Source organism: Acartia tonsa, chromosome 12, assembly GCF_053477335.1.
Source record: "Acartia tonsa isolate MP-2025a chromosome 12, ASM5347733v1, whole genome shotgun sequence".
NCBI lineage: Eukaryota > Metazoa > Arthropoda > Copepoda > Calanoida > Acartiidae > Acartia > Acartia tonsa.
Genome location: NC_137271.1, coordinates 8,984,611 through 8,999,473, shown reverse-complemented (window position 1 = coordinate 8,999,473; position 14,863 = coordinate 8,984,611). Strand labels below are relative to the sequence as shown.

The following is a 14,863-nucleotide window of genomic DNA, read 5'->3' as shown; positions in this document are numbered from 1 at the left end:
CAAACTAGATGCTATTTCATTTTCTTCCATGTTGTTTTATATATAATTAGTGGCTTCGCACCTAGAGATTATGGACATATTTATCTCTAACTTATAATTTGTTTTGTAAAAAATGCAGGGGTGTTTATCTACACAAGATTAATTTTTTTCCTCGGCTGCAAATCATTTTTTCCCCCACCCACTGATTTTTTTCCTTAGGAGGGTTGAAAAAGGAAAAATGTTTTTAGTACTCTTAATTTTATTCACTTTTGTTACCCCTCCCACATATTTTTCTGTTTTTTAAACTAATACTGACGATATAAGATTATTATGTATTAAGTTTTCAGAGCAAAACATAATAAATCAATATTTTTTGGGGCTCTATTATTTTCTACATGAAACTACTTGAATAAGCTATCGTTTTATATTTTGAGTTTATTTTTTGTTGAATCATATAAAATTTTAAAAAAGCTTTTTTGTTTTGTTTTTGTAAATTACCTAAGCAAATTTTAATTTAAAACATTTTTTATGTACAAATAACATCTAATTTGTCTTAACAGGAAATGTGTAATTAAACGAACAGTAAGATTTTAAAGATCCTTCGCCGGAACCGCCTGTTCAAACTAAATCCTTGGAGTAGATATTTAACAAGTCGATCCCTGACCTATACTGGAAGTCTTTATCCCAAGAGGTTATTGCTAAGAATGAGTAGGCATGAAACCGTCGCCTAATGGCTGCTGGAGTTGTGCCTGCCAGATGCAGCAGTAGACATCCCTAGCCTAACAATATCGGTTAGCAGCGCATGAAAAAAAAACACAACGTTAATTTTTTGGGTATATTCAGTGACTTTAACCATGTTGCAATCTATCGATAAAAAATAAAAACCATTCAGACATATTTTGTGACAAAACATAATTTTATTTCAGACTGGCCTTTTTTGTTATCATAATAATTTAAATAGTAAAAAATCTTTAAATTATACCTAATTATCTTTGCATCCGCTTTGCATATCTAGAATTAATTCAACTAAAATAAAGGGGAGGGGGGCAATATAACCATCTCGTAATCAGTGTGCAAATATCCTTGGTAGGTCTATTTCCCTAAATTGAACAAAAAGTAACAGCTAAAGGCTCATTAATTCAAGCTAAATGATACCAAAAAAAACTTTTAGATTTCTAGTACCAGTCCCTTTCTCGTTTGGATCGGCCTATATGGTGTAGGGCTTGTGAGGGATTTGTACTGAAAATAGCAACAACAAAAAAAAGACTGAACGGCTTAGGTATCAGCCATTAGCCGTTACTTTTTAAAGGTTGGAGGCGGAAGTGACACTTTTTGTAACCAAAACTAAGAATCAAAGGAACTTCAGGGGTATAAAATTTTTAAAAATTACTAAGAGGAGAACGCTGGATATTATTTTGAAAAAAAAAGTTTATCTCAGATGATTGAAAATTGTTTAGCTACTTTAGCGAGAAATGCAAAAAAATTTCAGTGGGTAATGGCGGTTTTCGGCGGTAGCAGTGTTTCACCCGCCATTTCTTAACAGTTCCATATTGTACCTCTTAAAAGCAACTGCCATGCCGAATCTCAGAGCTGTAACTCTTTATTTAGATGAGTTCCTTTGACTTTTAGTTGTGGTTTCTAAAAGTGTCAATTCCGCCCCCTCCCTTTACTCATCCTAAGTTTCATAATGAAATTCGGATTCTATATGCAATTGCACACTGATTACGAGATGGTTGCATTAATTCCGCCTCCCCCTTTATAATGCTATTTAGATTTTCTGTGGGTTATATATATATTATCTTCGATTTATAACAATTTTATACCTAAAGTCTTCAAATTTTAATTTAACATTTTATAATTCCTTTATAATCTCAAACATCTTTGTTTTGAATTTTTTTTGGGGGGGGGGAAGGGGGGGGGGTTGATATTCCGTTTCTTGGCTTTTCCAGATAAGAACAATGCCTAAAATTATTATTTTAAGTAAACAGATTAAGAGAAAATTTTTATGTTATAAGACTGATGAATATTTATAACTTAAATCAAATGAAATTCATATTCATAATAAGTTCGTTAAAAAAAAACAAGAATATGTAATATTATTCTGAATTAAACAAGAATGTAAAAATCAAGAATTATGCACCTTTTTGTTGTTATTTGTAGATACTCTTTTTATATTTTATTAAACTTGTAGCATATGATTTCTTCTCATTTATTATCCATTGGTGGAAATTTTGTTTTCAAATACTGTAAATTGCTTTTAGCTGACATAATTCAATATTGAAATTTCTATTTGAAGTGCTGGAAAACTTTCAAATTGTCATCTACCTTAAATGTAATTTAAGAAGCCTATAACTTTTTGGACCATGGAAAAATAACAAAGTAGCAGGTTTCGTAGGTTATTTAGGTTAAGTTAGGTAAATGTTAATGATTGCCCTGCAGGATTAGGAAAATTGTTCTCCCAGGGTGAATGTCCCCGCAGGGGCTAGAAATAGGAGAAAAGCTACTGTGAAAATACAATAAAATTCGTTTTTTTCCATCATCCATTTTTTTGTTTTTGAAGCTGAAGGCTTCACATTTGGGATTTTGGGTCTACTTGTGGCAGTCATTAATCAGTTGAGCGGTGTATTCCTTGCAAGCTTCCTTTATGCCAAAATAAACTTCAGTTCAGGCGCCGTTACTTGAATGTTCTGTATTTTTCCTCATAATAGCAATTTCAATGCAAAGGGGTAGTTTCACGAAATGCATTTGAACTTAATTTAGTGAACCACATATTTTTTTCTGGTTAATTGGTTAAACTGCATTTATATGGCATATAATTGAAAGAATTTTAATTTTCTACTACGTAGTTTTTAAAATATCAAGACTTGAAAATTGTCTTTTTGAATTTCATATATCACAAAAAGACGATTTTCAAGTCTTATTATTTTCAAAACTACGTGGTAGAAAATTGAAATTCTTTCAAATATATGCCATATAAAAATAGTTTAACCGATTAACTAGCAAAAAATATGCGGTTCACTAAATTAAGTTCAAATGCATTTCATGAAACTAATTTTAATGAAGTTTTTAAATATTACATTCACATGATTTATGGCAAAGCGGCATTGGTGACCAGTGACCACCCCCATCCATATATGTTTGTTCTATATATTCCCATTACTGTTATGTATATTTTTGCAATGTAAGTTATAATCAAGTTATGTTTAAAGTTTACATGAAATGAATAAATTTTTTTTACAAATTACAGTAACATTGTATTAAGTTTTTTTATGATTGATATGTTTCAGTAGTGAAGCTACTCTATAATTCCAAATGTCTTTCAGTCTGTTAGACATGGATAGGGGGAAACGTGATTTACTCGGTTCCTATGAAATATAAAATGTGTGCAAAAAAAATGCGGACATTTTTAAAATTGAAATTGCGCGGCTTGTGTTAATAGTAGAAAAATGTTACGCATATCGTTGGAACCGATAGGAAGTCTATTTTTTGAAAAGATTAGATCGATTCTTCTGCTACATATAGTTACGAAGCTAGGTGTTAAAATGTCCCAACTGATGTAAAACTTGACTTGTAAGTATATTTTAAAATATAACAAAAAATTAGAGAAGATATTTAGCAAAAAGAGATGCCTACATTTTATAATTTCAAATTGCGTGGCTAGTGTTAGTAGTAGAAAAATATTATGCATACTGTTAGAACCGCTATGAACTGTATTTTTGGAAATATAAGAAAGGTTTTTGTGGTACTAATAATCTAGGAGCTAGGTGGTAAAATGTCCCAAAATTTACTCGCAATTCAAGTTTTAAGTCATTTTAACACGTAGCTCCTAAACTATGCGTAGCAGAGGAATCGTTTTTATATTTCCTAAAAAAAGACCTCCTAACAGTTCTAACGATATGCGTAACATTTTTCTACTATTAACATAAGCCGCGCAATTTCAATTTTAAAAATGTCTGCACTTTTCTTTGCACACCCATTAGAAGGCTAAAAGGGGACTAGGCATGAACGAGAGCAAGTGATTTTAAGCACCTTCCAGCATTGACCCTTGTTTTTTTAATATGCTAGGTTTAAGCTTAATATTGTGTTATCGACTAAAGAAATTAAGTTTTACCATGGTTTTATATGAAAAAAAAAACTATGAAATAATGAGCATTTTTAATTAAATATCATCGAATGTTTTGTTGAGTTAAAACTGTTGTTTCAAAAAGTTTTGACACAAAAGAATATCATTTCAAAAAATTGTAAATATAGAAAAAGGGGTGGTAAATTGAAATTTTGTAAACAGTTTAATTAAGGTACTTTCATAATTTACAGAATTAGATGATATTGCACAAAAAAATGCACTGGCCCCTTTTTTGATAAGCATAATTAACTATAAAACACCCATAGCAGTTGGACTGCTTTTTAAAAGTAGGAAATGATTATTGTGCTATGAGCCTATGAAACATCATAAATAAACAAGGATGCCATCATGCATAAGTAGCCAAGCTCATATAGTAGGAAAAGAGTTTATCAACAGACAGACAAACAAAGTAAGTATTAAGAGGATATGTATTAGGGTTTAGAATCATCACAATAAAATTCAATTGGTTATTTAAAATAAAAAAAATAACACATTTCTCTTACTTAAATGTGAGTCCTCCGGGACTAATGGACCATTAAATTAAATAGGAAATTAAATAGGTAGGTAGTAGATATTCATTTTACACCGAAATTCCTACAGATACCTATACGATAAGCATATAATTCGTCTTGTTACGTGCAAAACTCTTTGCTAGTAGGGTGGTTGTAAGTAGATGAAATGATAAGAACTGGAAGGAAAAGCTCTCAATTTTAGGGCAGTTAAGACACCCAACTCTTGCACGATTCTAATGTTTCCAAGAATAGGACAGACCAAGTGAATTATAGTTTAGATTCTCATACAGCTAACTTACAGAAATACAGATAAACTTGTAGAAAAGTGAATAAATAGCTTTGTTAGGTTGAATTTTGTTGATAATAATTAATAGAATTATTGGCTTGGTCTAAGAAATTTTAAAACTTTTGATCATTGACGAAACAAATAAATCCTTAAATCTACATCGTAATAGTTACGATCTAGGTAATGAGGTCGTAAAAGTAGTTATAAATCTTTCTCGTATTTATTTGAATCCGGTGGATAGGAACCAGTTCTCATCCATACGAAAAAACTATGTCTAGCACCGTATTATAACCAGTTTTCTACAAATATAGAACTGTACAATCATAAGATTAATACCAGTTTTTTTAGCCCGTGCCTTCGGCATCTCGGGGCTAAAAAAACTAGTTTTAATCTTATAATTGTACATTTTATATCCGCGGAAAGCCGTTTATAATACGATGCGAGAAATAACTATTATCGTATTCATTCGAATCCGGTGGATAGGAACCGTTTCTCATCCATACGAAAAAAACTATGTCTAGCAGCGTATTAAATCAAGCTTTCTACGAATATTAAAATGTACAATCATAAGATCAAAACCAGTTTTTTAGCCTGTGTCTTCGTCACCTCGGGGCTAAAAAATCTGAATCCTATGATTGTACATTCTATATCCGCGGAAATAACTATTCCTTGACTTATAAGAAGCTTCGCAAAGAAGAAGCATTTTATTCAGCAGTTCGCAAAATCTGTGTATGAACACACAGACAGACATTGTTTTTCTTTACATAAGGATGACAAAAGAAAAAATAAATATTTAGAATTAAGTTTATATTGGTAGGCATTTATTATTAGCATTTAATAAACATTGGAAAAAATAGATAATATATTTCTATAAATATAAATATAACGATACAATTTTAATACCTAACAAAAATTAGGCATCATAAAAATCAGAAAAAGTTTAGGTTTGTTCTTGCGTGATAATAAAAAAGTCTAGTTTTCTTCTTTAATAAAACAAAAGGGACAACATCTATAAAAGCAAAGCCCTGAAACATTTAGTTTTAGGAATTGATTATAGAGATGTTTCGCTTATAAATCGTACTTTGTGGTAATAGGAATCCGTAACTCAAAATCAAAAGAATAGGATAATTACAACATACAGAAGGGAGGGGGGCGGTTGTGCCACTTTTTGAGACCAAAAGTAAAATGCACATGATCTCAGCCCATAAAAGAGTTACAGCTATAAAATTCGGCACAGCAGTTGCTTTTTGTGGAGCTGTAACTCTTGTATAGGCTGAAATCATGCGAGTTTTACTTTTGGTATCAAAAAGTAGTACATCCACCCACCCACATTTGATGTAAAAATAAGTAAAAAATCACCACATTTTAAATGTGGTGATTATAGAGTTGCTACGCTTCCTAACTAATTTCATAGGAATCAGCATACAAAGTTTGAAATTGAAATCACATAATAATAAAAAACACCCATAGTAAAGGATTAATTTACAATAAAACTCTAGACATAATGAATCAATTGATGTAGGTATAAAATTAACTTGAATTTAGGGGAGGGACATCAGATTGGTTCTGATGGTTATAAAAACAAAAACCGCAGTTTTTCGCAAAATTTTTTTACCATTTATCGCCAAATCTATCAATTTGGACTCATCAAAAAAAAACTTTTTTTTATAAAAGTCATTTTAACATATTAAAAAAATTGTCAAATGCAAATGTTGAAAAAATTATATAAAATTATTTAATTCTGCAAGAAAATGCAAAAATAATTCTGCAGAAAATAGCGGTTTTCAGCCAGAGCAGTGTTTCCAATGCCGTTTACTCACAGTTCCACATAATACCTCTTTGTAGCAACTGCCATGAATAATATCAGTGATGTACCTAACTTTTTTTAGTTAAGTTCCTTTGTTTCAGACTTGTCACTTTTTTTATCTATTATGATTAATTAAATTCATTTTGTAACTTGTTCTGTGTGTGAAGGAGAGCAAAATATCATAGTATTGCAGGAATATCCATTGTAATAGATTCTATCACTTATTATTCTTTATCACTCCAAAATGTTCAAATTAGGTACTCTAAGTTGTTTATAGTTCTGTCCACAAGTTTTCTGGGTTGCGTTCAAAATGTTATCTGAAAATAAAATTAATAATAAATTTTCGTTAATTAAGAATTAGAGTCAAATAATGATTAAGAAATATAGAGTGACAAATATAATTTTAACTTATCGGAAGTAGAGCCATTTAGAGTTGCCACGCTTACACTAAATTGCTAGAAAAAAAACACGAGCAAGAGATAAGGTTATTTGAAATGTGTAAATAATCAATTATCTGGTAGAAATAGACAGACTACCAATCCCAGGAGTTGCTATTCAGCCAATTAATTCCATTTGAAATAGTTGAAAATTAAATATTTTGTTGGTTAGAGTTGGGGTAAAACTTGTTTTTGGATGTACCTGGAGGGAAGTGAGTAAGAGGAGGAGCAAAAATGGAAGGGGGTTGTGAGGAAATTTTTACTTAGAATTGTTTGTCAGATTAACATTTCGTTTTTCCTGACCTATCCTAATAGTAAAAGCAAGAGTATTACCTAAGAGTAAGGAAAGGCCTAAATTTGATTACTTTTCAATTAAAACATTTATTGAAAATAAGCCCTACTTCTAAAATCATTGATTGAAAGTTGAAATCTGCTAAATTAATATAGAGGAGAAGGAATGTAATGACTCCAAAAAGTAGTACTCATTCCTGTGCACTGTTAGGACTTCCAGGTTGTGCAATAAAAATGTGGAAACTACATAAGAGACAATACCTTCCAATCCACCCCCCCCCCCCCCCAAAAAAAAAATGAAATAATAAAAAAATCTTTTGGGAATAGTCTCTTTCATAACATCGCCCCATAAGGGGCGATTCGTCGTATTTTTAAAAAGGCTTTTTATAGATTATTTTAGGTTATGTTAGGTTATATTGGTTATGTGATTGCCCCACAGGGTTAGGTAATTGGCCCTGCAGGGTTAGTGCCCCTCGCAGGGGCTAGAAATAGGAAAAAAGCTACTGTGAAAAATATGAAGAAAATTGTCCCATAAGGTGCTATGTTACGAAAGGGACTATACAACATCTTTTTGTTTTCAATTACCTTATATATAATTGTATTATAGATAATGTTGTGCTTACTGACGGATGACTGTGTTACTGTATATGCCAGTCATTTTATCTGAAAAAAAAAATAGTTGAAATTAATTAAGATACAAATAAATATTATGTAAATGAATACAGAGTTTTCTCTCTGTTGGGGGGGGGGGGGGGGGGTGAGGGGGGTAGGAGGTTGGGTCTTTGATAAATACAATTTATTTGTTTATGTTTTATCGTAATAACTTAAAATTAAAGTAATTATAGACTTTTTAAACTTTTGAATATTAAATATCTTGGGTACATATTTCATTATACAACCCTCGAGAATAACACAATAAGTAGCAAAGCATAAAAAAAAACATTTTTGTTGTAACCAACTAACAACCGAATGGATTTTAAAAATGTTAATTAGTTTCAATGGATTTTTCATGATTTTTTGGGGCAACGCTTCGCAATTAAGAAGTGTATATCTATAACCCTTAGGTCAAAATACTATGTTAACTATGTGCAGTGCACTGAATGATTGATAGTACAGGTATTATTTACAATTTTTTTCGAATTATAGATTTGCTTCGCTTACAAAACAATTAATAAGAAGACAATACAAATTAATGTACCAAAAACAAAATTAATTCTAATAAATCACTGAACCTATACGTGTTTTAGCTGTCGTTGGGGGTTAACACATTCCTAATTCTTAATTACAAAACACCCCTAATACCTAGGGAGGGAGGGAGGGAACAATAAACTATTTTTTACACTAGTCTCCATTGTTTTATTATAACGTTTTTTGTTCTTTTGCTAAACCACTTTGTCCAAACGTTTCAACCACTAATTATATTCTACAGAAGGGGCAATTTTGTGCATTATCATTGGGGATGTACATTAATTTATCGGCCATTGTCTTATCCCTTTAGATTCCTGCCAATAGATACCCGACAATTCTTAAACTAAATATTAAAGAAAGTAACAGCTGATTAATGTTTACATTTTTGTTGAGGAACTTGTCCGCACGATTTCTCTACTGGTAAGTTGGGTCAATTTCTGCCAACTACTTTCATCCCCCGAATTAGATATTTATTTTAGCTTTTTATCTTCTAAATAAATATTTTGGAGAAAAAATTTCTTTAATTAGAAAATTATCTTAAATTTATTTAGATGTTTTAGACCAGATGTGCAAAGATTCATGACAATTAATCAAAGTATTTTTAGAGGAAAATTTATCAAGGAACAAAATAGCTAAAAATAGAGTCCTTAAAAGTTGGGATTTCGGGCTTTAGTAAAAACCTCTCTATATTTTATGCAACGTACAAAGAAACTTAATTTTTTTGAGAGATTTCGACTAGAAAGAGGGGTGTTTTTATTGTAAAAATCGAATCAGTTACAGGCAACCTAAAATTATGACAAAGATGAGCTTTTAATTTTGCTTCTAGGCTTTGCATTTTAATTTTAAAAATTTTCATAGAAGCATTGGGATTCTTTCAAAATTTCCATGTACTATAAAATGTCATTTTAAAATGTCTATAACTTTTTTGTTATTGAAGCTGGAGGCTTCAAATTTTGGGTGTTGGGTCTACTTGTGGCAGTCTTTCAGCAGTTAGAGCGGGGTATTTCTTGCAGGCTTCCTTTAATATAAAAAATAATTTAACCTAAAATATCTTTCAAGGTTATCAAGTTAGTAAAAAGTTTGAACAATCATGATTTGATTTTCAAACTTAGAGATATTAATAATAATACAACTCTACATTTAGCTGCAGGTAAATATTTTTTATAAGAATTTAAACTGATAAGTAAGGGTAGAATGGTTTACACCTAAGAGAAATAAAACAGTTTACTTGCTAGATTTAAGAGTAAATCAAATAAATCAACTAAATATTAATTCTATTACTTATATATCACTAGCGGATTTGCCCCTAGCCTCTATGAACTTCTCACTATGAGGTAAGGGGAAGTCAACCCTCCTAAATAGAATTTTTTTTTAAAAAAATAGGCTCTGCTACAGGCTGATGCCTAGTACAAAGGGGGGAGGCGGATGTGCCACTTTTTGAAACCAAAACTAAAAGTCAAAGGAAAGAGTTACAGGTCTGAGATTTTGCATGGCAGTTGCTTTATAGGGTTACAATATGGAACAGTGAAGAAACGGCGGCGCAAAAAAAAAATCGGCGGGAAACGGCGGTTTTCGGCGGTTGCGCCGCCATTTCTTTACAGTTCCATTTTGTACCTCTATAAAGCAACTGCCATGCAAAATCTCAGACCTGTAACTCTTTTTTTAGTTGAGTTCCTTTGTTGACTTTTAGTTTTGGTTTCAAAAAGTGGCACATCCGCCTCCCCCTTTTGTTTTAAAAAATATGGCTCGTCTACAAGCTGATGCCTAGTACAGATTTATTTATATAATAGGCTCTGCTACAGGCTGATGCCTAGCCCTAGAGCCTACCTATAAAAAAAGTGGTTGGAGGATTTTTTGTTTTTTGGGGGTTAGGGGTGTCCCACTCCCCAAGAAAATAGCTTAAAACTAACAAAGACATCATTCTACTTTGTATTATAGATATCTCGGATACGCATATTCCTACTTTTAGGGAAGCCTAATCAGTGCCACACATAACATCTAGTGTTAGTCATGCAATTTAAATTTATAAATATTATGAAAAATTGTAAAGTACACCTGGTACTAAGCAGTAGCTTGGTGTACTATTGTATGTACTGCTTCGTAAGACGGGGCGTAATCTGTCACTGAATAAATGTTTTTTATGTTTATGTTTTATGTCTTTTAAATTCTCTAATTGGCAAGATATATACCTGTATGATTGGTTTAGATATATTTTTGAAAACAAAACATCTATTTTCTTTCAATGCATTATTTTTAGAAAGGAAAAGTACTGATGTATATCAAGAAATTATATCAGATTCAGGTAAGAAGTATTCTAATTTCAATGTGTAACATCTTTTATCAGTTCCTGCTTCAATAAATTAATACATTTAAATAAACTTTTCAGTGAATATTCCAGCTTCATATATAGGTAAAGATTTAATTATCACTTAGTATTCTAAGCCTTAAAAGTTAAGATTACATAATTTCATAAGTTCTTTGTTTACTGCTCATTAATTTTGAGTATGTTAATGTTAAATGAAGGCCATAAGAACAAAGATGAAGAACTAGCAATTGACATTGCTATTAGAAATCACAATATAAAAATGTTCAAGATGATGACTGAAAGGTACTTATATGTTAAGTTAAATACATTTAAACAAAAATATGCTATTTACACTACTCTGAGGAAAAGGTGTACAATATAAGCATCCTTGATATTTGGGGCATGAAAGGCAGAGATACACTTTCAAATACACAATGTTTAAAAAAAATTTAAAGACGAAAAAAGTGGTTAGAAAATACTAAAACATATTTTTATAATCATTTTTATTATATAGAGAAAAAAGGAAACACTACTAATAAGCTTACTAAAGTGGATTTTTGACCTTAAGTTTAGGAAGTCTTGTTGACTTATGTTATTCCCATTGGTCTAGGATCATTTTAAAACAAACCATGCCCATTTATTAAAGAATCTCACTAATTGCTGAAATGATATGGTTCTCCTTTACAATGTAAGTTCTTATAAGTGCCAGGAATGGTTATATCTGTTTTGAAAGTAGGGATTAGGTTGATTCTCCCTCTTCACTCCCCCCCCCCCCCTCATAACTGAAGGGCCCATAGAGGCCTTTAGGGACGTAGTTGCTAGTTTAAAATAACTAAACATTATCTTTAGGTTTGTTGAATTTGACCAGGAAGATATTTTTTTAAAGGTATATATAATTTTGAAATGATCAATTTTAAATATATAAATATGGAATTAAAGGGACTGTGAACGTAAATTTTTCTCATCTTAATATCAAAACTTAACATTATCTCATTCATAATATCTCACAGATAGAGCAAAACGCGCTTTTGTTTGCTTAACAAACGGCTTTTTCCGACGATTTTTATAAGGTACGAGGAAAGGAAGAAATTTTCCGTATTATATAAAATGTGCATTAAATTGCTTTTTTCTCCCATTATAGCTAAAATTAAACTTTTTCACATAGTTCTAGATTTTTCCTAACAGTTAAGCTGACTTTTAACATAATCCTTGCTTTAATCCAATGTATAGTTACTTAGAAATTGATAAAATAAGCAATATTTTTTTATTGAAAACCAAATACAATAACAAAGCCAGAAACAGGTTTTTTATTAGTATCCAATTAACTTTAAATGGCCCATCTCTCGCCCACCTTTAATTATAAATTTGTAAATAATAAAGACGCAATATTTCTTTATAAACAGTCTGATAAAAGTGTAAACTAATTCTCCAAAGTGGGTTATTTATTGTTCAACACAATAAAAAAGGATATTATTATTTTATATAACCTATGAGATTCAACCCTTTGTAGACAGTGAGGTATTTTTTTTGTCAATAATACGAATTTTAAATATGTCTTTATTACCTAATTACTACGTTATAAAAAAACGAATTGGCAATTTTATAGCATAAAATAAATCCTTAACAGTAAGTAAATTGTTTCAACTATATATGACAAGTTAAATATCCCTACAAACATTATAAGAAACAAAAACGTTCAGATTTTCCCTGTTTTTTCCTTTTTCCCTCTCAAAATACCATAAAATCAAGGCATTATTTCTGGATATTTTTGTGAATAGGACATTTTTGGTTGATCAGTGTAGTGAAATGTGCTTAGTAAATGTTAAGATTTAATAATCAGATGAGAAATTTTTACGTTCACACTCCCTTTAAGTAATAGTAAAGAATATAATTTTAGGCCTTAGAGAAATTTGGTATTGATCGTATGAGTAAAGTTTTTGGCAAACTACTTTTCCATTATGCAGCTAAAAAGGTTAAAATATTATTAATGGTTTGATTTATATATTACTAAAATTAATCTTTATTATCCAATATTTTTTAAAGGGCTGGCTAACATTTTTGACGAAGCTTATAGAAAAATGTGATAATGACTTTAAAAACTATATGAAAAAGGTGAGTTTTTAAATATGTAATACATTTAATTGGAACAATTTAGACAGTTTTTACAATTTAGGGAGATGAAAATGGCAAAACAGCAGCACACCTTGCAGCAGAGTAACAATTATTAATATGCAATAAAATAAATACAAAATGAATATAATTTCTCATATGCTTTATAAAATTTCATTCAATGTGTGTTGGAAAAAAATCTATTAATTATTTTAAAATTTTAGGAAAGGTCATTATGAATTACTAGAAAAGCTTCTCAACGTCTCTGAGGATCTTAGGTTTGAAAAGGATTTAAAAGAAGAAAAATTACCAATTCATCTAGGTTATACAATTGTGTCAATTATAAAAAATAAAGAAATTATTTGGGCAATTTGAAAAAAGTAATACATGCATGTTGGTATGTAAAGTATATATTTTTTTAGCTGTTGAAAAATCAAATTTGAGATGCATTGAAATACTTCTTGATACAAAGGATTATCTTAAACAGGTAAGAAATATTTTATAAGTACATTTATCATTTAACAAATTTGAAGAGAAAACAAGGTTGACAAGAAGCTTTACTATGATATTTTACATGCCTTTAATGTATCTGAGATATTTATAGTTAGATTTTTAAAAAAATGTTTAGGCTAATTACAATAGAATTCAATTTCTGTTGTTTTTAGGGTTGTTTCCTTACATGATTAAAAAAGCAGATAGCTTTATTGCTAAAGTTACTGAAATTGTTTAGCATATAGTCTATATGTTCCTGTAGATATGTTCAATGTTCATTTATGTTACTTACTTTGTTAAATCTTTTTTGTGCTTTCCTTGGTTATATAGTATATGGTTACATTAACATCTATAGTAAATATAACTCATTAAAAGTGAAGCTTTTCTTTAATTAGGGTTGGTCGGTCCGTCCGTCCGTCAGTTGTAACGGTTAGCTCTTTTCATTAATTTTAGCATGTTACAATTGTCCTATCAATTAAAACTTTACATGGTGATTCCTGTAGTAGTTAGGTATGATATAGAAAGCGTAGCAACTCTATAATCATTATTAAAATATCTGTACTTCCATTTAAAAACATGTTAATTTTTAACTCTTTTAACAGCAAATTTTTATGTAATATAATAATTCGATTGATCTGATTTTAAGCGGCATAAGGAGGCCTTAAAAATAATCTGGAATAGCCAAGATCCAATGATGCACAGGGAAAGCTTCACTGAAGAAACAACACGTAAAATAGGTCTTTTTCGCGCATTTCTCTGCACTGCGAGATAATTATGCTTTATTGATTTATGGCTATTCCAGATTTAAGGCCTTCTTATGCCGCTTAAAACAGTGTGCGGGCATTATCTACGTGCAGCCGTTTGGCCGCTAGCAGCCCTAAAAATTCATAGATTTTTGGAAATATTGCTCACCAGCAATATTTTACCATGAACTGCAGTAGATACAAAATGGGAAAGGTTTTCAACCTCATATTTCTTTTTCTATTAGAAGGGAACCCCTTTCAAAATATCCATTTTTAATTAAGTTAAGAGCAGAAGATAAAGATGAAAATTCACCTTTCAACTATTCAAACCCAAGGTTAGATTATTTTTTTTAAACTTACATTTCACACTTCTGTATACATCAATAGAATCTGTAAGGATGGTTTAAAATCACCCTTCATCAATAACTTACAAAAAGATTTTTTTAACCATCCACATTATGAGCTTCAAAGTTTTTTTTGTTTAAATGATTTATTCATCTTTTGGAAGAAATCATACAGAATAAAATATTTAAAAAAAAACAAACAATTTTAATTAAAAGGAACATATCTTACATTTAAATAAAAAATATG

General features: G+C 30.4%; 2 protein-coding genes across 2 annotated transcripts in view; both read left to right on the top strand.

The window, feature by feature from the left end:
• The first annotated feature begins 11,132 nt into the window (after window positions 1–11,132).
• On the top strand, window positions 11,133–13,183 carry LOC145334165 (uncharacterized). Its single transcript, XM_080179522.1, has 5 exons — window positions 11,133–11,231; window positions 11,778–11,814; window positions 12,826–12,900; window positions 12,972–13,040; window positions 13,102–13,183. The coding sequence occupies exons 1-5, from the start codon at window positions 11,134–11,136 to the stop codon at window positions 13,144–13,146; spliced, it is 324 nt and encodes a 107-aa protein (XP_080035648.1). The 5' UTR covers window position 11,133; the 3' UTR covers window positions 13,147–13,183.
• A 74-nt stretch (window positions 13,184–13,257) lies between these two features.
• LOC145334487 (transient receptor potential cation channel subfamily A member 1 homolog) overlaps window positions 13,258–14,863 on the top strand; it is a 31,575-nt gene continuing 29,969 nt past the window's right edge. Inside the window, exons 1-3 of the mRNA XM_080179951.1 lie at window positions 13,258–13,359; window positions 13,460–13,524; window positions 14,555–14,607. The gene's annotated coding sequence lies outside the window, so the exon portion shown is untranslated. The remainder of the gene's footprint in view (window positions 13,360–13,459; window positions 13,525–14,554; window positions 14,608–14,863) is intronic.